Here is a 23,876-nt window from a genome sequence, read left to right as displayed (position 1 = left end):
CCCTGAGCTTTCCCACATACCCCCCTGCCCTAGCAGCAGCGCTGCGAAGCTTTGCTTTTGTATCATTGAGAGGAAAGAATGACAAAAGGTTTTACCCAGCCTATGAGTTTATGTCCTGAAAAGCTTTAACCGCTGCCTGCCATCAGGTGGCAGCAGGACATCCCCAGCGCTGCGGGTTAACCCCGTTGGGGGAAACAGGTTTTTTTCTGGTAGCTACAGCTTCCAGGGATGGGAGGGATGAATGGTTCTGTGCTGCTGCAGCAGCACTTGGTGCTTCACGCCATTCCCCACCCCCTGTTAAAGTCTGACAGCTGCATTCTGACAAGAGCATTCCCTGGTGCAGGTGCTGCCCTACTGCAGGTGAAGCAGTGCAGGGACCTCTGGAAAGGCTGGCAGCTGGTGGGAACCCAGGAGGGGAAGAAAATGGTGGGAGGGGAGCAAGAGAACAATTCCCAGATATTCCAGGAGTATTTAAAGCAGCCAAACCAGATGCAATAGCTCTGTGAAAGTGAGACTGTCTTCTACATGCAGAAGAGTACATGACCCAAAGTATACCTCTCCCTTTCCAGCAAGGAAACCAGCCTTGAACAATTAAAACATTCACACAAACATTAAATCACTCAGCTGAGTGATGTGCCCTGCAAAGATATCCATCAACAGGCACTACAGGCTCTCACCCTGCAGCTGAACCCATTAGCAACCAAATCCTCATTGTTTTCCTGGTAATCTGCTATTCCTTTCCAGTGATGAATGCTTAATCCCCTTTTAAACAAATTGCCACAGCAGCACTGGCTCATCGCACTCTCAGCAAATGGGGTCAGCCCGAGCAGGGTGCAGCAGTTGGGGTGTATCTAATGGGGTGCTGCTCCTACCTGTGCTGATGCCGGGGCCATGCCGTTGCCTGTACTCCCCATGGAATGTTTGCATTCAAATAGGAGCCGGACAAGCAGACACTCCCTGGGCCCTTCATTCCAGCTGGCAACCGTGGCTCCAAACTGGACACAGTCAGGGCTTGTACCAAGGTGTGTCCCAATGGGCAGAGGGGTTCTTACTGGACTGGGCTTCTCCTTCCTGCTTGTGGGGCTCCTGCTGCTGTGTGCAGACTGCAGCCCCCAGCCTGCCTGGGGCTATGCAGCCTATGAGATAGTAACTCCAAAGAAAGTTGACTCTAAGGCAGATAGAGCCAGCCAGGGCAGCATGTCCTACTTCATCAACATTCAAGGTGTGAATTATACCATTCACCTCAAGCAGAAGAAAGACTTTGTAGTTAAAAACTTCCCCATACTCACTCGTGACTCCGAAGGGCAGGTGATGATCGAGCAGCCCCATGTGCTGGCAGATTGCTATTACCAAGGCTATGTGGAAGGCATCCTGGACTCCATGGTGACTCTGTCCACCTGCTCTGGGCTCAGGGGACTGCTGCAGATTGGAAACTTGACCTACAGCATCGAACCCCTGTCAGCTTCCTCTACATTTGAGCATCTTCTGCTGCAAAGGGAGGCGGCGGTTCCTGGGACAGTGATCTACAAAACACTCCAAGGAGGCAGGCAATTCCCAGGTTACAGGGCAGCACCCAAGCAGTTCCAGCCCTGGGGACCTATGCGGTACTTGGAACTCATGGTGGTGGTGGACAAGGAGGGGTTTGATGCCTTTGGCACAAGTATAACAAATGTGATGCTGGAGGTTATTGAAATAATCCATCTGGTGGACGGACTGTTTTCCTCTGTCCGCCTTCGTGTGGTATTAACAGTACTGGAGATTTGGACAGAGAAGAACCCTATCAGTATCACCAAAAACGTAACTCAGGTCCTTCACAGCTTCAATCACTGGCGGATTCAGCATAGCCCTGCACACATCAAGCATGACGTGGGGTGCCTGTTTGCCTCGCTGAACTTCAGTAGCAGTACAAGACCATTGCACATGGGTAGTGAATTAAACTTTGCCAGTGCATGCAATAGACAGCGCTCCTCTGCTGTTGTATCGTTTGCCAAACAGTCTTACATCGACACGGCTGTCCATGTTGCTCGCGAGTTAGGATACGTCCTTGGCATGAAGCACGATGACAAACACTGCAGGTGTGGAAGTGCCTCTAAATGCATCATGAACCCAAGGAGCACAGTGAGCTATGCATTCAGCAACTGCAGCACAAAGTACTATTATGATTTTATAACAACAGGACAAGGAAAATGTCTGAATAACATCCCATCATCTACAGTGACATTTCTACCACAGCGCTGCGGGAATGGAGTCCTGGAGGACAAGGAGGAATGTGACTGTGGCTCAGAAGAACAGTGTAAATCAGACCCTTGTTGTGACAACACCTGTCAAAAGAAGAAAGGAGCCATTTGCGCTTCTGGAGGGTGCTGCAAGGATTGCAAGCTTCTTCCTGAAGGAGAAGTATGCAGGAAGAGCAGCAATCCATGTGACTTGCCCGAGTACTGCAATGGGACATCTGAGCATTGCCCAGAGGACGTGGCCAAACAGGATGGAACCATGTGTGCTGCAGATGGATACTGCTATTCAGGCAAATGCAGATCTCGCACATTACAGTGTAAGGACATCTTTGGTGAGAGAGCACAACCTGCTCCATTACAGTGTTTTGAGGAGCTGAACGTGAAAGGGGATCGGTTTGGCAACTGCTGGGGAGATGGCACAGATACCGAGTTTCAGAAATGCGAGTTAGAAAACGTTCTTTGTGGGAGGTTGCAGTGCACTAATGTTAGAGATCTGCCTCGGACAGATCACTCAACCCTCATCCAGACCCCAGTGGGCGATACCTGGTGCTGGGGCACGGAGTACCACGTGGGCCTGGACTCCTCGGATACTGGGGTCATTGAGGACGGCACGCAGTGTGGCAAGAAGAAGATCTGCATCAATCGGACGTGTGTCCCTGAGGAGAAGTACCTGGCATCTCACTGCTCTGCCAACACAACCTGCAGGGGAAAAGGCATTTGCAACACTAAAGGAAACTGCCACTGTGACAATGGCTGGGCACCTCCCTTCTGCCAGTATGCTGGCTTTGGAGGAAGCATCGACAGCGGGCCTACACCGGTCAGGAGAAAAGGGCTTTTCAATTACATCATGAGGATTACCTTACTGACTGGCACTCTTCTGATACTTGCAGCACTTGCCATCGAATACATCAGAAAGCTTATAGCAGCCCGACTCTCGTGCAGACCTTGTAGATGGAGTCGGTCCAGAAAGAAGGGTCCTGAGAAGGAAGAAATTGAATTCCAATCAGCTGAGAGTCAAGACCCCAATGTAGGAGTTGATCTGCAGCAGCTGGGCTCAGTCACCAACTCCTGACATAGGATCAGTTTTAAATGAGCCCTGTGCAGCTATGTAAGAGCACAGTTTGGGAAGCTCTGTTTCTTTTCTGTAGGATAGCAAAATGAGATTGCTTAGATAGACCTCAGTAGCAAAAATAAAAAACAACAACACTAGAATGACAGAGGGGCTCAGGTCCATTTGAAATACTAATGGCTCACACAGGCAGTCACAGCTGTGAGTGACACACAGTGAGGATCCCAGGGTGGCTGGAGCAGAGCCTTTTACTTGCACCAGTGTGCAGCAATCAGAAAGCACAAGGTGATACAAGAGATTTAATAACAAGGGGACTCAATGCAATAGAAAAGCATTACAAGGAAAGGAAAAAAGACAGCTCACCCATCTCTGAAGATCTACACTCACAGGAAAAAAACACACCAAAGAGGGATCTCCAGAAAGGGCTCCTTCCCCAGTGCCAGTCAGCCCTTCCATGAGGTCTAAGAGAGGTGCAGCCAGGTTCACCCCTTTGGATCACACACATGAATTGCCCTCACCTGTGCTACCAGGGCTGACCCAGTCCTTTCCTCAGGTGCTCAATCAGTGCTTCAGGCCGGGACTCAACAGTTCCCATACAGCTGTGTATGAAAAGCACATGCTGGTTGTGCAGGGGTAACCCCAAGCAGTGTCCTGGGGGTGCTGTTTGCAGCAGGGATCTCCAATATGGGGTGTTTCAGAAGTACAGTAGAGCAAGCAGACAGTGTACAAATAAATAAATATACTGGGGGGGAGCTCTCAGGAAACCTACACTGATAGGGCTGAGTGATAAAGACCAGAGACCACAGGTTTACAGACTGGAAAAGGAGGCAAGGCAATAAATGAGGCACAGAACGGCTCAGGTTGGAGGGGCCTTTAGAGAGCAGTGCTGTGGGAATAGGCTGCCACATCACAACATGGCGGCCGGAAGTGATGCAGCCTTTCCAGAACCTTCTTAAGGGAGCAGCTGGGCGCCATTTTTGAGAGCCTTAAGGGTGAGAGGATGGAGATGCTGGTGCCATGGGTGGCCCCTTTGAGGTGCTTTTCCTCTGTTTTGAGGGTGGTGAGTTGGCTCCAGGCCCCTGGGACAGCACTGCTCTTCAGGCTGGGGGTCTGGGTGGTGCTGGGGGCTCTTCTCCTTCCTGAGGCAGGCGGCCATCACCCACCACCCGGTTATGCTGTCCATGAGATCATCCGGCCGAGGAAACTGGTCTCAGCAGTAGGCAGGTCGGCACAGGAAGAAGTGTCCTACATCATCAGGGTGGAGGGTAAAGACCGCATCGTCCGCCTCATGCAGACACGAGGACTGGTGGTGAACAACCTCCCGCTCATCACCTACAGCCCCGGTGGGATGAGGGTAGTGGAGCAGCCCCATGTCCCCGAGGGCTGCTACCACCTGGGTTATGTGGAGGGCAGTCCTGGCTCCATGGCAGCACTGAGCACCTGTGCGGGGCTGAGGGGACAGCTGAAGATTGGGAACCTGAGCTATGGCATCGAGCCTGTGCCGGGCTCCCTGACCTTCCAGCACCTTCTCTATCGACGAGAGAAGAGCTGGGACAAGTTCTCGACATGTGGCTTGACTGACATAGTGATGCGAAAGCAACCAAGCTGGAGGTGGGCAAAAAAGCCCTTAGGGAAGCAAAGCTTGTATCAGAGGCTGCAGCACACCAGATACGTCGAGATATTTGTCGTGGTAGACCACCAGCTGTTTTCCTTCCAAGGGAGCAATGAAACCTCTGTGATGTTTCTGGTTATAGATACAATCAATTTATCAGAAATACATTATTATCCTCTGAAGATCCGCATCTGCCTAATTGGGCTGGAGATCTGGACACGCGGCAACCTCATCAGGTACAGCCCAGATATAGAAGAAGTTCTTAACAATTTTAATGACTGGGGAAATAGGCACCTTTCCCGTCGGATGAAATACGACATTGCACATCTATTCACTTACACAGACTTTGGACTCATTGTTGGGCTGGCATACGTAGGCAGCATCTGCTACCCCGGCTATCAGTCAGCTCTTGTATCTTACATAAGAGAAGATTTTGAGATCTTTGCAACTATTTTTACGCATGAGCTGGGTCACAACCTGGGGATGGAGCACGATAGAAAGGAGTGTTATTGTGGAAATGCCAAGTGCTACATGACAGGAGGTTCACTCGACGGTGCCAAGGCTTTCAGCAGCTGCAGCGTTCAGAGCTATTTAGACCTGCTCAGGAGAGGGGACGGCAACTGCTTAAACAACATCCCCGAGCTTAACAGATTGTTCTATTTTAAGACCTGTGGCAACAAAGTGATAGATGAGGGAGAGCAATGCGACTGCGGGGGGATTCATGACTGCCGAGGCGATCCCTGCTGCTTCCATAACTGCAGGTTGAGGCCGGGTGCTGTCTGCTCTGTTGGGCAGTGCTGTCAGAAGTGCCGCTTTCACCCTTCAGGACACAAATGCAGGTCAGAGGCAGACGAGTGTGACTTGCCTGAGTATTGCAATGGGACTTCCGAGTGGTGCCCAAAGGATTTGCACATGCACGATGGGACGCCCTGCAGTGACAATGGTTATTGCTACGGTGGGAAATGTGCGTCCCATGACAAACTATGCAAAAAAGTCTTTGGGGGTGAAGCTCGGGGTGCTCCAGAAAGTTGCTTCAAACAGCAGAACATGAAAGGGGATCGATTCGGCAACTGCGGTGGCGATGGGAATGAAGTTGCTTTTGTGGAATGTAAGCCCCAAAATGCCCTGTGTGGAAGGCTGCAGTGTGTGAATGTAAAGAAGACAGCCTTTCTGGAGAAGTCTGAAACCATCATTCAGACGCCAGGACCAGAGGACTGGTGCTGGGGCACAGCCCACCACGCTAGCATAGATACACCCGATATCGGAGGAGGAATTGACGGCACCAAATGTGGTCCAAAGAAGATCTGTATTAACAAGACATGCACAGATGCTGCCGTCAGAACCAAGTGTGATGCAAAGGCTTTGTGCAAAGGGAAGGGAGTCTGCAACAACCTTGAGCACTGCCACTGCGAAGCTGGCTGGGCCCCCCCCTACTGCCAGTTCCATGGACTTGGGGGCAGTGTGGACAGTGGCCCCCCACCAGCTCTCATGATCTCCATGGCAGAGGCTATCCATGATAAAGCTTTTGGGACTGCGATAGGAATCACTGTTCTCGTTGCCTTCGTTCTCGTTGCTTTCCTCATTGCTGTCATCAAATACGTTAATACAGTAATTGCACTTTTCAGTACAAGTTCATCCATAGAGACATCTGAGACTCCTGAAAACGAGGAGCAGAATTTGGAAGAAGAAGAAGAGAACAAAGTTTAAAAAACATGAAAGCACTGGGAAACTCATCAGCTGAGCTTTGGGAAGGATTGAGGGGCTCTGTGCCCAGACTGACAGTCCCAGATCTGTACAAAGTGATTTATGTAATGTAATGTTGTAAACTGTATAAAAGTTAATTACACAAAACTTGAGTATTTCCTCTTCTTGTGTTACTAACTATGTAAATAAATCTGGGTTGGACCCCAAACACGAAACTATGAGAAATTAAAGAGCACGAAAAAATATAGGGTTGTTTTCCCCTCAGTGCAGCTACAGACACATTTATAGGACCTTAGTAATTCACTTGAGCATTTAGAGGAGCACATGTGAAGTCCTGCTCTCCTGGTCTGTGAGAGATGCTCTGCTGGGTTGAAGAACCTTAATTTTCTGAGTGTTGTGGCTGAGCAGGAGTTGGCATGAAGGGAGATGTGAGAAAAGTCAAAGCATGGAAGTACGTGCTGATGATTGAATCACCAAGGTTGGGAAACACCTCTAAGATCATCCAGTCCAACCATGCAGTCTTGCTCCATGCAGCTGGCTAGCAGGAAGGCGCACGCTCTTGTTTTCATATTGAATTCAAAGATGGATTTAAAAATATTCATCTTTGCTTTAATGTTAATTCATAATGGCAAATACCTGACAAAGACGTAGAAAAGTAAAACATCTTTTGACCACACGCCCTCAAAGGAGCTGTACTAGATCTTGGAGTTGTTACATATAATTTGCTGTATTTCTAGAGATACTTCCATAAGGAGAAAGCCTGTGCTAAAAATTTACCAGGTTTTAAAGGATCCCTTTCAAGTCCATAGAAATCTGTAAAATAAATAACTATCTTCACTGAAAGTGCTCTTCTGACAGATCTGCTTGGGCTCTCGCAGCACTACAGTTAACCGTGCTGGTGACAAAACAGTTCACACTAAGACAGCCCAGCAGCTGTGCTGGCTGGCATTGCTAAAATACGATGATGCCCCATCGGGATGCTGCCTACTCTCGTTTTTGCTGCAGGAATTCATCAGAGCAGGGTAGATGTGGACACCTCAGTGTCCGGAGGGCTGGCAGGGAGTGTGCTGGCATAGAACTTCTTCTGAGAGCGCAGGAGAGGAGTCTGAGTGTCAACGTCACGGCAGATGTTGCGTTTGAGGGAGAGGAAGACGTGCTGCGTCCAGCCGTACACAATGCAGTTCAGAAGCCCCTGGGAAGCTGCTGTCAGTGCCTGGGAGAGATGGCAAGGGAGATCAGGGCTGCTTCGTCAGTCAACACTGCACAGCATTCAGCAGCTCCCTGCCAGGCTGTCAAATCTGGCACGTTACTCCAGGCCTCTCACTTCCAGCATGATTTTATCTATCTGCAACCCCCATGCGATATAGAAATCTCACGGTTATTTTAATAATCCCTGCTAAATTCTGCCTCCAGCACATCAGGCAGCTGGACGAGTGCTGGGGAGGAATTTCAATCAGAGACTGTCAGAGAAAATGAAAAATGTAACTGAATTCTGAGGATCCCTTCTAGTCCCACTTAATGCAATCTCCACGACAGTGTGATTTTTGGCTACTGAGACCTTTTCAAGTCTGCAAAAAACACAACAACTAAGAAAGAACTTTTTTGCCAACAAAAAGCAACCCAAGCAGTTACACTCATAGCTAGAAAAGCTCTGTTTTGTCGAGCAGAGGTTAGAAATAGACAAACACTAATTCATCTGTTCAAGCAGAGAAAGCAAATCATCAGAGGGTGCAGACAAAGACTTTTACCTGCAGAACGAGAAGAGCCATGTAGATTTTGCTGCTTGTTGAAGCTGTCAGCTTCAGTATTCCAAGGAGGACAGCTGTGAGGAAGGATTGACAAAAGGGTGTTGCTTTAACCTCACCTCCTTAGACTTTCATTGCCAGGCACTGTATCTCAGGAGAATATTGTGAGTGTAACTCAGCTCTCTGCTAACCTGGGGCCCAGCAGCAGAAGAATGCGATAGGGTAAAAAACCACTCGTTGTTCCACCATCTTAATCATTGCCCACTGCTGATCTCCCAGGAATCCTGTGGAGTTTACGAACCTTTTGTACAAACCTCGGGCTTGAATGAGGACAACCTGAAAACAACAAGCACACATTCTTGCTTGCATTTTGAACACATGCTCAGATCTCTCCTGCCCCTCCGTAGAACAGAATATCTCATGTTTTTTGGTGAAATCCTCATGTCAGTCTATTAAACCTCTTCACACTGTGCAGGAGAAAGCAGTTGTTGTGCACATGATCTTCTCTGAACTAACTCTTCATTGATTGTTCTCTTGCACTGAGCTGGCATGTGATCTCTGCTGCTGTTCTCTAAGCCTTCTCTACCCACTGAGTCCTGTTTGAGACGGGCTGCTCCAGATGGATTTATATTTTCTCCTGCCCCCCAGCTGTTCCAAAAGTGAAGCAGCGCTGCACAGTTCTTCTCCTCACACTGTCTGACTGATGATACTATCCAAGCAAATTTGGCCAACTGAGAAACATCTTGCATGCAAAGTGATTTGTGACTCATGTAATGATGAAACGGATGAACTTCTCACGCAATCCAGCTGGTGCAATGGCTAGCATGCAAGGATTATGTTTCTTACCAGAATGGCTATGAAGCTGACCAGAAAGGAAACAAGGAAGACCCCAATGCCATAGAAATGCATGGCTCTGCAAACAGAGCCACTCAGCGTTAGCGGCTCGTTGGTGGGCTCAGCCATTTCTGTGTGCATCAAGAGACATCTGTGGGGAAAAAGCGAGTAGCCTGAGCTCTTGCCGTGACTCAGAAGTGGTGAGGCTGTTCCAGAGAGAAGCATGAGGCTTACCCATGCTTTTGACTGAAGTTCTGGTAGCAGTTACTGCTGTTGCCCAGGCAAAACACAGGCATCATTAGAAGAAAAGGGATGAGGCTAGGAGAAGAGAGGACAACAGCACAGTTACTGCACTGCAATGCACCCGCTGCTGGCAAAACACTCCTTGTTATTTCTTCTGTCACTGTAGAAGGCTTAGAAATTGTTTTTATTGAGACTGCTCTAGAGGGATATTTTACCAACTTTGCTAATTTCCACACTTCATTCATACAGACAGTTGGTAAAGGGAACACACTGAAAAAAGCCTGCATATAGTTAATACAGTTATAACTATATTGGCTGGAAGAAGGCCCTTACATCCCAAGACTCTTGCTCTGAACATTCAGTAAAGCTCACATCAAAGTAAGTACAAAGCAGGGATCAGTGCACTACAAATTACCAAACTCACAGTGTTTTGCCAGAGGGAAATGAATCTTACCTGGACAAAATCGTTGCTACTCGGCCAATGCAACTGGCATAATCTACAACCTGCAAAGTCCAAATCGTTTAGTTAAATGATTGTACAGCCAGTGGCTCCCAGCAACCAGCTCTCAGGGAGTGCTCCAGCAGTTCCAGGTTCTATAATGCTGATAAATCCCCAGACCAAATACAAATGTTTGTTTCCACTTTGCACTGAGTCAATACTGCAGGGTTCAGTGTGCACTGACGTGCAACGAATACAACCTATGCTTCCACAAGCTCACTGACATGTCCTCCTTCAAGATGTGGGAATTGGAGAGGGGAACTTTGAATCAGACAAGTAGCAAACACTCTATGAGCTCCTTGGTGTAAACGGTCATTCTTTGTACTCCTCATTAATCTAACCTGGCTCTGTTCCTGAGAAACTTCATGTTCTGATGAAGAAATGCAGGCAATTTGGATGTCCTGGTCTCAGCTCACCAGGAAACGTACTTTGCCAGCTGGCATCTATGCACCAGCTGTGAGAATACAATGTGGGCACAGCTGTAGTGTGAGGGAACTCACTGTAGGTCATGCATTTTGAATGGGAGTCCAGCAAGAAGGAAACCAATGCTCCAAACCCTACAGAAAAGAGCCCTTGAAATACAGACCGATCTGCTCCACCTGCTGCTCCTACACAGACAGCTGGAGTACCTGAGACACAAAGTTCGCTGTGCACAGCACATGTCTGGGGAAGAAGAAGGGTATAGGCAGGGCTGGAGCTGATGTGTTCAATAGGAAGAGCTGCATTGTCTGTTGTCCTGCAGCAATATATCAGGAAGAATTTCAGTTACAAAGAAACTGTTTAGCCAGGTGTGAGGAGTGAAACAACTGCAAGTAGAGATTTTGATCACATGGTGTGTGAAGTGTTTGTTTAGCCTGTAACTCAAAGAGTATTTTTGAGTACTATGTCCTTGTTCCTCAGTTCCCAGTGATTACACCGTCTCCAAAATGGGCTTTTATAAAGGTCAGTGATGATGAAGTCAGGACCGCCCATTCTTCATGAAGCCAATTCACACCTTTATCAGTAGCTCCCTTCTGTCACACCTACCTCAGACTCTCACAATACACTACTGACGCTCTTGAACTCCATATGATAACTGGAGAGGACAGAAATTGCAATTCTCTGTTCCAAACTGTTCAGGTCCCTGCTGCTCTAGAGAACCATTACCCTGCCATGAACTGGTAGAAGGCAGTGAAAGCAATAAATTGTTTATTCAACTGGTGCAAATTGCTATCCTGCGGAAGGACTTCACCAGTACACGGTCCTGAGCTTCCTCTTCTGTGTGACTTGCATTGACAATTGCTTTTGCCCATTTCAGTCTTGCAAGCTTAATCTTTCACTGAGGTTCTATAGCAGACTGAGCTGTATTTCTGCTGATCTACGTGGTCCAGCAAGATATGTCAGTTCATACAGTCGCAGGGCAGACTTTTAAAGTCCTTCTGACAAGATACACTGTCATATATGCACCTCTTAAACCCCACACAGTTATGCCTCACAACAGCTGTTGTGCATCTATTGTACTCACTGTGGGGGGCATCCTGTTAAGGTTCTGATTGTATTTCATCTTCAGGTCCATGTACAGATGCCAGGTATAGTTGGCAGTGTATAGGAAAGAGGCCACATAGAATACCTGAGGAGCAGAAACAACCAATATGTTAGCTCTACAATAATAGTTCTGTAGCAGCATCAGTTCTTCACCAATGAAGCATGGGCCAAAGGCAGGATATTAAGCAGTGTGATGGACTGCCAAAGGTGAGGTCCCCAACCAGCACTGGTGTGGGATGAGAGTGCAGGGGGTCTCACCTTAGCCTGCACAAAAGCAATTTCCCTTTGGCCCTAAATCAGGGACGTGAGAGCTGGTGACCAAAGGACCATCTTGTAAATACAAATCTTTGTGACTTGGCTCATTTTTGGCTCAAATTCAATTAAAAGGGGTCAAAAGCACTTTGATCCATTCTTCATCCTACATCCATTAGGAAACACAACACAGACACGGCACTTAGATTTTGTAACTCACATAATGAGCTCACTAAGCAGCGAATTCACAGAAACAGAAAACAATAGTATATTTAAAGAGGAAAGAGGGGGCAGAGGACACAGCGCTTTCACAGTAAGCGAACATTAACATGCTAAGAGCCCTCTTCCCTCCATGGGAAAAAGAAGGAAAGAAAACTGCTTCCCACAGTGAGCTTCCCAGCCCTTGACTGAAGCTTGAGGTGAAACCACACACCTGAAATCTCCTGTAAAAAGAACAAATCTGTCTTGCACTTTTTCTGAATCTCCAGCCCTGGTTTCTCCAGGCAGTCAAGTGCAAACAGTGCTGCCTGACCTCGAGATATATATGTGTGTTGTTTGTTACAGGAAACACATGCTTCATTGACAAAGGCAAAGAGGAAGGGCTGGGCTATTGAATTTTCCTGTAGATTTTCTACCCTCTGCCAAAGAAACATGGAGCACAGGTTTGTCAACCTGGTACCATCTAAGTCCAGGAATGTAGTCATTAAATAAACCTGGTCTCCTTCACTGAGGTTGCAAACACTCTTGGCTGGTTCTCAAGAGGCTCAGTCCAAGGGGCTGCTACACTGCAGCAGGAATATTACAGTGACCTTCCAGCTCATTAGAGGAGGTTTAATGAGGGTTCGTAGCCATTCTTCAATTACTTCCAGGGAAAGTCATCAGAACGGTCCACAAAGATAATTCTCTTGCACTTCAAAATGCCTTGGAGAGCTCAAAAACGTCAGCACTGCGTTCTTTTTAGGAAGAAGGAACTTGTGAGGTTGCCAGAAGGAAGAGAAGGGAGTTCTCCTCCCCTGAGCCCCACCTTGGGCTGGGGACAGTCCTGCAGAAGGAGATAAAGCAGGCGCTGGGAGACATGGGAGTCCCTCATTATAACACTTCTGTGGCTCCCCATTGTGCTCAGCAGCATAAGTGGAGCTTGCCAGGACATTATTAGGCCACTGGAACTGAACTGGAAGAATGTAGGGGAATTGTGCAATTATAACCACAATCTCTGCTCTGGACTTCACTATTGCAATTCAAAGGCAAAGTAAGGAGGAGAAAAGAAGAAAGTCCAGGCACAGCAGAAGGGAGCACTATTTACATTTAATATCATGAGTTTAACCAAGAGTCTGGAGCCAAGAAGTCTTTGAAACAAAGCCATCCCCTCCTTTACAAGATGGTGGAGATGCTAAGGGAATTCCATCAGCAAGAACTTCAGCCCTTTGTAATAAACTGAAGGTGAACAGTTTGCATAAGCCAGAATGTTGTCCTGCTCCTAAGGAAATGCCTCAAGACAACCAAATCACATGCAGCACAGTGTGGTTCTCTGTCAACATGAGTGCCGAATTCCCCTGTGGCTCACAGCATTTTACAGATTTTAGGTGTTTGTGTGCAAACAAGCCACATGTATTTATGAGACACCCAGGAATGCAACCCTTGCAAGACTTCTCCTCTCCACACAGGCAGGACAGGGCCAGGAGACATTTATTCGTACTTCATTTGGTTACAGATCACTTATACTCTGTAGAAGGCACCGGTCAAACCTGTTGCCAGCTCCTACTTACGCACAAGATGTTCCCACCACATAGAAGCATTGCTGGGGTGTTGAGCAAGGAGGTGTCCTCTACCTTGTCACATGCACCATGCAGGCGCCGTTGCTATGACAAGTGCTCCATTTGTTTTAATTTCTCACAGAGCAAACAGCAGCAAGAGCTCCTGCCAGACGCATGCTATCTCAGCTGTCCTGCTGCTGAGGACCAGTAACCCTGTGGCTGAGCTTGGGATGGAGCAGGCACCCTGCACACCACCACCACCTCACCCCGACAAGTCCTGCAAAGACTCAATGGGAATAAAGCTCCCTCCCCTCACTAGTGTCCCTAAAAAGCTTGGTCACAGGCTGGAAAAGTAAGGGTAGAAAAGAGGCAGAAAGGCAAGAGGGCATAGCATGCTCTCTGCACCACCACTGAGAAAGGATGCTGTATTGTGTGCACCCAACCTGCTTCTCCTCCTGCACTGAAATGTCTTCTCCAGGCTGTAAGAAAATCACTCCAGCACTGAACTTCAAGGACTGTCCCTCATGCAAAAGCTACAAGGGGAACATCTCTGCAACGCCTCTTCCACATCTCCACAGGTTCCTTCCACCTTCAGGCTCTGAAAAGTCTCTCTTGAGCTATTCTCAGCTTCCCTTCTACCATGACGTGAAAGACATCTTTGATATTGCTCTGCCTCATTCCCAAATGGCCAATTGCACCGTTGCTTCTCTTGGAATGAACATATTGCACTGCTTCCACAGTAGCACAAGGGAGCTTGAGAAAGCAGAGATAATCCAGAAGAGGAACAGCTGCTCTCTAAGCACAGCACTCACCATCACAAGTAATACGATTTCACCCAAAGGCACAGCTGTTGAAAATAACCCGAGGCAGCAAACACCCATCCCCAAACACAAAGCAGCATGATTGTTCTCACACCGTACAATTCCCTGTCCTCTCTTAGGTACACAGAGAGCCTTGCTAGCTTTGGATGCTACAATGCAGCAGAGACAGTTCCTATCTGTGGGTACCACCCTGCTTCCAAGGAGCTGGACCAGCCCTCACAACATACACAGAGGCTCCCAACAGCCACTTGCTCTTCCCAGACACATTTCTGCAGGTACTTTGAAAGGAAACCATGAAGACCAGGGACCACCCCTTGCAAACCAGTGCTGTGGCCCACACTCAGCTGTGCCCTGAATTATTTTTCAAGAGCAGTGATATGCAGCACCTGATGTTGTAATGAGAACTCAGTGAGATGAAAGAAAACGAGCAGGAAAATGGTATTTCACTCATTCCACTCTGATTATGCTCAGAAATCAGCCTGAGTACTAGATATGAATTGCTGGGGCATGGTGCTGAGGCTGAATGGACACAGCAGCCCCTAAGCATCCACAGGACCAAGTTGGCAAGACGAGGAATCTCTTTGTCTGACTTAAATGCTAACCTTTAGCCTAAGTGAATGGCAGAATGCATCTGTTCCTAACCAGAATGGGAAAAGCACGAAGAGGAATTGAAAAGCTGCAGTATGGGAAGCACACAGATAATCCTTGGCACTGGGCCAACAGGAAATAGATAAAGACCCATCTACTCACTTTACAGAAGCAACCCAAACACTGTAACCACAACATCCCATGCTCTCCTTGCCTTTCTTACTGCCTCTCTCAAGTCAGCTGTGCCCACACCCCAGCACTGTTCTATCTGTTGTACAAATGAAGAGCTCTGCTAAGCCAAGTTCACACAGGGATCCTGTGCCAAAGCCTGTCTTGAAACAGTCCCCAGTGGCCATGCTGTGATCGCTGGGAGACTAATTACAGCAATGAGCACAACGTAACAGCATGAACTGTGATGCCAAGGCTACTCACTTGTCCCATCGCCTGCAGGTTGTAGCAGATGAGATCCTGCTTGGAGGTTGGTGTGCTATAGAGCAGAGCTCCAGCGATCCAGCACATGCCCAGAAATAGGTCAGAGAGACTCAGGTAGAAAAGAGGACGAACCTGAAAAAAGTTAAAGTGATCAGCAGGTTTGGATAACGGTCACATCAGCCCCAGGGCCACCAACAGCAGCAGCTTTAACCCCTCATCTAGATGCGTTTTCACCCCCAGCTCTTTAGACAGGGCAGATAAAAGCCCTCTGATTCCTGCTCTCAGGAGCTGCTTCTGTGCAGATGCCCTGTTCTAAGCACCTTCTCTGCCCCAGGATCCAAGAGCAGCATCAAACCTTACAGAAAACATTTCAAAGGTCCCCAGTGCAACACTATGGCAGAATGAGACAGGTTTGCAGGCAGAAATGACGTTGTTTATGAAATCAACTAAAAGAGCAATCGAACATCAGTTAAACACAAACTCTCCTTCAGGTGTGAAATTACTCGATACAGACATTTTTCCTACGTTTTTCATGGCATTTCAGTTGATGACTAAGACTGAATCTTGTCACACATTGCTCGCATCTGCATGGAACAGAGTCACATCTCTAAGGGCAGTTTTCACCCTACTTCCAGTTTCCAAAAGGGCTGCAAACACTGCAGGAAAATATTTGTGCAAAGTTCTGGCCAACACTAGCATTGTTAGTGGTAGAGCACACACTCTGGAAAAGCAGCCTAATTATCTAGATTCTTAATTGTAGTCTTTGGTACCTAATTTTCAGCAACCTGGAGAGAAAATGATGGCTTCTTTTCTTCCCCATAGGAAATTATAATACTAAACACAGCAAGGAAACATTTCAGCAGGGCTTGATTTTGAGATGTTTTTCTTTTCATGGAACTGAGCCCTTGGGTGAAATTTAGCCCAGTGTTGCCCTTTAGATAACTGCTTGCCACCCATCGTGCTGTGTTACACTCCTCACTGTGAGTAAAAAGAAAGAGCTCAGTAAGGCTGAAAAGGACCAAGGCACAGCTGATTGAACCAGAGCCGTCCTGGCAGTTCTGGGGGCAAACTGGCTGGTACTTTCTGGGCTCCACACTATGCTCAGCAGCACAGCAGTCCTCTGCTTCCTGCAGGATGTGTTTCTTCAAACAGCCTTGCCTCTCCAGTTCTGAATCTGTACTACTCAACACAGTAAATATAGCTCTGGAGAGCTAGACAAATGTCTCTTTTAAACAGTGATAGATCCAGACTTTCCCTTGCTGGTGCATAACTAAAGCACTGGCAGGCAGAGGATGGCAGGTTGGGAAGCTTTAAGGTTGTGAGCATTGCAGGTTAGAGCCAAGCAGCTCTGAAATAAGAAAAGCAGCAACATTTGCATCCACACAGGTCACCCCTTTCTCTAGCAACACGTGTGCTCAGTGAGAAGCACTGCAGGTGGCTGAGGAGCTATCTTGGCAGAGACCTATACAAAGAAGTAGGTGGCCCAGTCGTAAGCAAAAAGCAGCATGGTTCTTATTTGCAAAAGAGTAAGGAAAAAAACAAAGCAAATGGTATTTATAAAATAGAGGAAGGGAACGTAAAGACGCAATGATTCAGGGGAGCTGCCAAGCTGGAGCATACGTGTTGATCTTGCTATGCCTGGCTGCTGCCCAGAGACATCTGCCTGCAGAGAACCTGTTGACATGACCGAGGAAATTCCACGTTCACTAATTGCCATCGTTTCTTCTGACTGATCAAGCTCTTGCTGAAGTTCTACTAACTTCACAGACACACACGCACAAAAATAAACAAGTTTCAAGAATGCAGTATTTGATTTCCTCAGCTGGGGGTTGGAGGGGGAAGTGTTTATAATATTTTTTCTCCTCCCAGCCTCCAGAGCTGTTTATATTCTACTCTGGAGTCTCATGACACAGGGAATATTCGGTTTGTGGCAAGCTTTGATATGGATTTCTTCCAGCCCCTTTGTTTACTTGCCTATAAAACCAGAAGCGTGGGGACAAGAGGATGGGGAAGTTAGTGAAGAGTTTGCTGCTTTTGAAACACCATCAGCGGATCCCCCAGCAGCAGAACAAGTGCCTGGAAGCCTGATGTGAAGGGGTCATTCTGGCTGATATCCATCCTATCCAGATTTGCAATAATAATCTGAGCAGAAACATCTGGACTCTCTTGAGCCGCAACAGTCCATCTGTGAACTGGAGCCATGTGTAATTCACAAGCAGTGAGAGCCACAGCCACATCATATGACCAATAAACAGCACGAGGACTCCTGAGTAATGTGGACTTGTGTCCTGGAAGTCAATGAGCTGGGGCTGCTGAGTCACTCTGGGACCCTCGCCCACCTCCACAACACACCAGAGGGGAGGATCTCAAGAACCACATCCAGTGCTCTTCAGGTGCAGGCAACGTGTCTGCAGCTCTCAACCCAAGGAGCTTTTTAAAGACATTAAGTGCCGCACGAAGTCAGAAAGCAACTGTCCTAGCACCAAGGCAGAGATCCAGCTCTCCTTCCTCAATGGGAGTATACTGAGATCTCTGCAGCTCGTTCTGGATGTGCTGGGCATGCTGTTTCTGTGAGGCTCTGGCTACCCAGGAGCAATCTGCCCTGGAGACATGGACACACATTCTCTCCTCCCTACCCCACTTCATCCAGTGGCATGTCATTTGTTAGCCTGTCTGCATGCCTTCCTTCCCTGAGGATAATTAACTGCATTCCCTGAAAGTCCTGGACTGTGGGCTGAAGATCAAACCCATGCTGAAGATGAGGGAAGTACAAAGACAGCTCTGTTACAATGCAGCTGCCAGCTTTACCACTCTACTGCTCTTAGCAGTAACCTGTTATCTGCACGGTCCAGAGACCAGGCTGCAAATCCCAAACAAAGAACCACAGCTTCACACCGCTCTGTGCACTGCCTCTGATCAGTCCTGGATAGGTAGAGGGGGATTTACATGGACAGAAAAACCTGGCAGGCTTGGGATGGCCTCTGTGATAACAGGTGTATCCTGGATATGCAGGATTCCCATGTGTGATGCACTTGGGATGTGACAGGTGCTGCTCTGGCAGTAGAAATGCTAACTGTTCCTGCACACGGCCAAGGTGAAACCTTTCAAAGCGACGCTCCGTGGCTCAGCACAACAAACTGCTGTTCAGCCCAATCTGGTTTAGTCTGAACTCTGCAGGACCTCCGAGCTGCTCCAGCAGCACACCTGCCTGTGAAAACAACCCAGACAAACCCACAGAAAGACCCCCATTCCTGCATCTCCCACAGGGGGGTTTGCCAATTTACACCCCAGCAGCTCTGTGTGCAGCTCCTCAGCCCTCCATGAGGTCTGCCCTATAGAAGAGGGCACACCAACAACTCCTCATTCCCAAGAGAGGACTCACTCGGTGTTAAGGAACCCGCTTCTCCCTGCATAGCAAAGCTCAAGGTTAATCTCAAACCTGCACCACGGACAAAGGGTCACACTCTCCAGCAGCCCTTTGCCTTCCAGCTGCTGTAAACAAGATTTAGCCAGAAAAAAAACCCAAGATATGCAAGGTGCCAACAGCTCAGCGTGGAGAGAATAAGGGGAGCGGACAGGAGTTGGCCTCAACAGTCCTTATGGGACTCTTTAAACTCGGGTATCCTATGGTTTATAGTCCTTACCTCAGGGGACCGCACCACGTTTTGAAAGATGGCATAAGTGATGATGGAGCTGGAACCTGTAACACTGACAGAAGGAAGCGCAGGTTGGGATGGGAACATATGCATGAATACGCCACCTCCCTTCTTGCTGGGACCCCGTTCGTTGTACCTGAGCATGGCCATGGTGAAGTGGATCCACTGCAGAGCCGAGTAGACCTGAGGGAGAACCACAGAATGAGCCGCAAGGCCAACACTGTGCCCAGCTCGTAGCTCCACGCGGCACCGCTCAAAACCCAAACCCTATTCTGAGCTCTATCCGAGCTCCAGCAGCTCGGGAGGAGCCCGTTCCGTGCTCACCGCCCTCCGGTTAAGAACCTTGTCCTAACGGAGAGCCACGCAGAGCCCTTGCAGAACTCTCACGCAGCCCAAGAGCAGAGCTGAGGGGAAGGGCGGGCCGGGGGCGCTCACCTCCTGCCAGCCTCCCTCCAGCCGGGACGCGGCCGCCTCCGGGATGGCCATGGGCACCGCTGCTCTCCCCGCGCAGCTCTCAGGGCTCCGAGCGCCGCCCGCGCTCCGCCCCGGGACCACACCGAGCCCCGCCCGCCCCGGGCCCGGCCCCAGCGCTCGGAACCGGTTGAGAGCTGTACAGAAAATAGCGGTGACTGGAGCTGTGCCGCGGAGTGGAGCTCACAGGGATTCCCCCGCTCCGCGTTACCACAAACTCTCACCGTCTCCCCTCCAGCAGTCGAACGAAGCAAACCCTGCTTAGCTTTCTCACAGCGCCCTCCCTCGGAGCACACAGACGGACCGATGGCGTCACCAGAGGCCGAGGGCGGGAAGGCGGGAGCTGAGGGGGCGCGTGGCGGCCGTTGGCGGGAGCGCTGAGGGGGCGCGAGGGCAGCTCACCTCAGGAGCCGCAGCCAACCGAGCACAGAAACCAGCAGCAGCGACTCGTTGGAACCGGTTTTTATTATTATTATTATTATTAGAGCAATATTAATACATTTCATCTGGCAGCTCTTCATTCCCCACCTCAGGATTCAAAAGGCAGCAAAAGCTCCGACAGAAATCGATTTGCTGAGCAGAAAGCACAGTCTCAAGGTGAAACGGGGAAGGTGTTTGTGACCCTGACAAAGCTTTTATGGGAATTAACGCTTTTTCTTCCTGTTGCGAGACCTCGTTTTTAAACAGTTTTAACTCTGCCAAGCTTTAGTTTCACAGTGTCGTTCTGAAGATCAGGCTGGAGAAAGCATTTTCTGCATGTTAGCAACCATTTGAACTTTTAAATACCCCTTCCTGCTCTTATTCATGAGGTGAAGCTTGGATAGGAAGAATAGGTCAAAAAAAAAAGCATTGGATGCCTTCAGCCATGGGAAAACTCACCTGAATTGAATCTGCCACTGAAAAGAAAAAGCACAAATGGGTGAGCACAAGAGTAACTGCAGCTGGAGGAGACCTCAGTGCTCAGACCTCGCTCTGCCAGGTACCACAAGGGGGTTCTGCTGCAGCAGGACGAGCTACGATGTGCAGATCGAACCCCCCAGCCCAACAGCTTCTGGAGAAAGCAGATGGAAAATGGCAGCTCTCGGTCAGCAGCAGGTAAGGACAGCACTGAGAGGAAACCCAAGAGGGGAGAATGAGGGTGGGATGTGGGGTGAGCAGAACAAAACCCAAAAGCAATGACAGGTGGGTATGGCAGGGGCACCACCTCTGTACCTTTGGAAACACGGAATGCGAGACTGACTTTTGTCATTGGTTTGCCAGGGAACAGTTGTAAAAACCACCGGGAATGTGCTCCAGGCCAATATAGTGATTTTGGGTCTATTTTAACACTGTTATTTAATAGTATTTCACAATACTGGCAGCTTGCTTTAAGGTGTTTATCCCAACACGTAAATACTGTGTTTTTGAGGCATTGCTTCCTCTTGATCTTGTCACTGAGGATACAAGGGCGTCTGCTGCTCTCTTGAAGTCAGCGGGAAGTTTGCTTGCACTGGGAGGACTGGTTAGGACTTGACAGTGTTTCACAGCTTGCACAAAGTTCCCCAACGTATCAGAGCTCATCTTTATCATTATTCTTCTTTAGGAAAGAAGCGAGGATATTGAGGCTTTTCTGAAGCTCTTCCTTTTTCCCATCACTCATTTTGTTCTTCTCGATCAGTTTTGTGATTCGGACGACTTCGTTAGTAGCAAACTCTTCTCCTTGCTCCAGAATCTTGCTCATAATTTTCAAGTATTGCTCAGCTGATTTCTTCTCGGTTTCCTTTGCTTTCTCTAAGCTCTGCTGTCCCTTCTTCAGGAGGGACTGGCGTTCTGATTTGTCAGTGACACTCATAAACTTGCTGGCCAGCACATCATACTCCTTCAGACAGCCCGGCATCCCCAGGTAGATGCCATTACTTTTCAGCCAGCGCTGAATAGCCCCGGCTTTAATGTGACCAGAGTAAGGTAAGGGATTGTCAAAGTCACCATCCTGGAACAAATAAAAGATAGGGTACTTCTCCTTGTCCAGCTTGTACTTTTCTCCCAGCTCAGTGTTCAGTTTATCGCCATAATCTGTCATGAGAGAACAACACAAACTGCTAAGTATTTATCTCCTAATAACCTCTTTGCCATGAAATGCCACACATTGCAACAAAACCACTCCAGGCAATGCATCCTTATGTTTTCCAAGTGAAAATCCCAAACCCTAATGATGCTCTGCTGTGGCTGCAATAAGCACGAGTCATCGCCAGCATCTCTATGTACAAACTTTTCCTTATGGGAGATTTTGATTTGGTTTTGTTCTTGTTTTGCTCGATCTGTTGATTTCATTCAACTTTATAGTTATGCTGGTTTCTTTTCCTGGCCTATATGTAATTCCCAAGCATACACAGAGCATGCCAAGCAACAAGATGTTTTCTGTTCTTACATAAACCGCATTTATTCTTGCAGTCAGAAAACACAACTTGAAAGGATTTCAGCTGAGCTGTGTCAGTAAATCCATCTGTGCTTACAGAAGTCAGCACGGAGGAAATATAGGCTCAGCTTCTTGGCTGTACCCACAAAGCAAGTGAGGTGACTGACCCACTCCTCAGTGCTTTTCACCTGCAGCCAGCTGCAGGATGATCAGCCTGCCCCAGCTGTAGTGCAATGATCGCTTCCTGTGCTTCATCAGCACTGCAGCACCTTTTCCCCACCCACAGCACAGCAACATGCTCACAGCTCCTCACCTGATATCCCCACTTCAGCCACCAGCAGGTCTTCGCTGGAACCCGAGCTCTCTGCCAGCTTTTTGAACTCATCTTGTTTCTCGCCGTAAGGGTACTGAGTATCGAACTTCACAAGGACAAACTTATGCTTCGGGATCACCTGAAACAAGAAAACGGAGGAAGAATCACAATTCGATCGTTTCAGGTTTAAGCGATGCACAAGTAGCTGTAGGTTGCTTTAGCATGTTCTTATCTTCCTATGCAATGAGTAGGTGCAGAGGAGGATGGAAATTTCATAATGATGGCCTTCGGTAAATGACTCACTGCAGCGTGAAGGAAAAATGCGTGTAGATATTCCTATAGCAGATGATAAAGATGGTACGTGATGGGTATGGAGGATCTGCTCACAGCTTTATTTATACATGATCTGTGAGCTGCAAATCTGATTAGGATCTTGGAAGAAAGTCAACGGAACAACTTTCAGTGGGACATTAAGAGGATAGAGGCCAAATCTAATATCCCTGCCTGTCCCAGCATGACAGCCACAGCTCTGTCCCCATCACAAGACGCTCCTGGCTCTGACTGGAGCAATGCTGGTCTCTGCACAGCTCCCCGTCTGCCTTACGCTGGGCTCCAGCTGCGGCCTGCCCAGGGCAGCGCAGGAGGTTGGATCAGGATCCCCTCCATCGCCTGCTGCCCGCGCAGGGTGGTAGGCGGCTTGTAGAGTGTGGTATCCTTACAACACGCGATGCGGTCTGTCACGGCAGAAAATCAAGCAGGGGCCGCTCGGTGGCAAGAGCGATTTTCAGTTAGAGCAGCGCGGTACTTTTCACTCAGCGCTGCCGGCCCTTCGTTCCTTGCTGCACTACGGGGCTTTTCAACAGGCGTGCCCACGGCGCGGGCCCGGCTTCGTGCACGGTGCCCAGGGCCGGGCAGGCCCCCGCGGCACGGCTCCACTTGGACCGCACCGATTGGCTGCGCGCTGCGGCTGCCGCTCTCCCATTGGCTGTGTCGCGGCCGGTCCGGCGCCTCGGCCATTCCGCGAGCCCGGCGCTCTCCTGGCGGCGCAGCCCCGTGCCCGCCGCGCGCTCCGCCGGGCAGACCCCCCGAATCGGGACCCGCTGGTCGCGGTGCGGACAGCCGTGGTACTGCATGCGACGGCGGCGCAACGCTCCCGACGCGGCCGCACCCCCCTCCCCGAGCGCCCCGCTGAGCCCGGCAGCACCCTCCGGGCGGGCGGTACCTTGTAGAAGGTGATGGTGTCGAGGGGCACGGAGCCCTTGGTGTGCAGGGCGCCGCTGGGCAGCGCCAGGCCGAGCAAGCAGAGGATCAACGAGCCGACAGCGGCCGCCGCAGCCATGGCGGAGCGCGGAGGGAGTGGGGTTGTGAGTCACGTGAGCGCCGGCCGCCGCCACCGGGGCTCGGCCCGCCCCCCTCCCGCCCCCTGCGCGGGGCTCAGGTGCGGCCCCGAGCGTGGAGCGGGCTGAGTGGGTTTGTAAGCGACTGGCTGGTCACGGGGAGGGCGGGTAGAGCGTTCCACGAGCACGTGAAGATTTTCATGTTGGTACCTGTGCACTTTCCTTACCCTGACAACCTGGGTGAAGTGCGAGCAAGCAACGTACAAAGCCTCAGCAGCAAAGGAGAGAGGATAACATTAACGGACACAACCAACACCCCCCCCCAAGCATAATTCTGAACCCCCATCCACACGGAGTAAACAATCAGCACACTCTGTGCACTTTGTCTTCCCT

At 49.3% G+C, this 23,876-nt stretch overlaps 4 protein-coding genes across 4 annotated transcripts; 2 read left to right on the top strand and 2 right to left on the bottom strand.

The window, feature by feature from the left end:
• Positions 1-78: 78 nt before the first annotated feature.
• LOC140259766 (disintegrin and metalloproteinase domain-containing protein 21-like) lies at positions 79-3,306 on the top strand. Its single transcript, XM_072351372.1, has one exon. It carries the CDS (start codon positions 892-894, stop codon positions 3,304-3,306), a length of 2,415 nt encoding a protein of 804 aa, XP_072207473.1. The 5' UTR covers positions 79-891.
• A 759-nt stretch (positions 3,307-4,065) lies between these two features.
• On the top strand, positions 4,066-6,622 carry LOC140259804 (disintegrin and metalloproteinase domain-containing protein 21-like). Its single transcript, XM_072351455.1, has one exon. The coding sequence runs from the start codon at positions 4,304-4,306 to the stop codon at positions 6,620-6,622; it is 2,319 nt and encodes a 772-aa protein (XP_072207556.1). The 5' UTR covers positions 4,066-4,303.
• Positions 6,623-6,765: 143 nt separating this feature from the next.
• Positions 6,766-19,735, bottom strand: TMEM116 (transmembrane protein 116). The gene is made up of 11 exons (XM_072351456.1): positions 19,403-19,735; positions 19,104-19,150; positions 18,956-19,019; positions 15,312-15,443; positions 11,445-11,549; positions 9,896-9,945; positions 9,433-9,516; positions 9,211-9,349; positions 8,556-8,700; positions 8,368-8,441; positions 6,766-7,832 (listed from the first exon to the last, which is right to left on the bottom strand). The coding sequence occupies exons 1-11, from the start codon at positions 19,451-19,453 to the stop codon at positions 7,632-7,634; spliced, it is 1,092 nt and encodes a 363-aa protein (XP_072207557.1). The 5' UTR covers positions 19,454-19,735; the 3' UTR covers positions 6,766-7,631.
• Positions 19,736-19,886: 151 nt separating this feature from the next.
• ERP29 (endoplasmic reticulum protein 29) lies at positions 19,887-23,533 on the bottom strand. The gene is made up of 3 exons (XM_072350956.1): positions 23,369-23,533; positions 22,147-22,285; positions 19,887-21,490 (listed from the first exon to the last, which is right to left on the bottom strand). Exons 1-3 carry the CDS (start codon positions 23,483-23,485, stop codon positions 20,988-20,990), a joined length of 759 nt encoding a protein of 252 aa, XP_072207057.1. The 5' UTR covers positions 23,486-23,533; the 3' UTR covers positions 19,887-20,987.
• Between the last annotated feature and the right edge of the window lie 343 nt (positions 23,534-23,876).

This window comes from Excalfactoria chinensis, chromosome 16, assembly GCF_039878825.1.
Source record: "Excalfactoria chinensis isolate bCotChi1 chromosome 16, bCotChi1.hap2, whole genome shotgun sequence".
Taxonomy (NCBI): domain Eukaryota; kingdom Metazoa; phylum Chordata; class Aves; order Galliformes; family Phasianidae; genus Excalfactoria; species Excalfactoria chinensis.
This window is presented reverse-complemented; position numbering and strand designations above follow the sequence as displayed.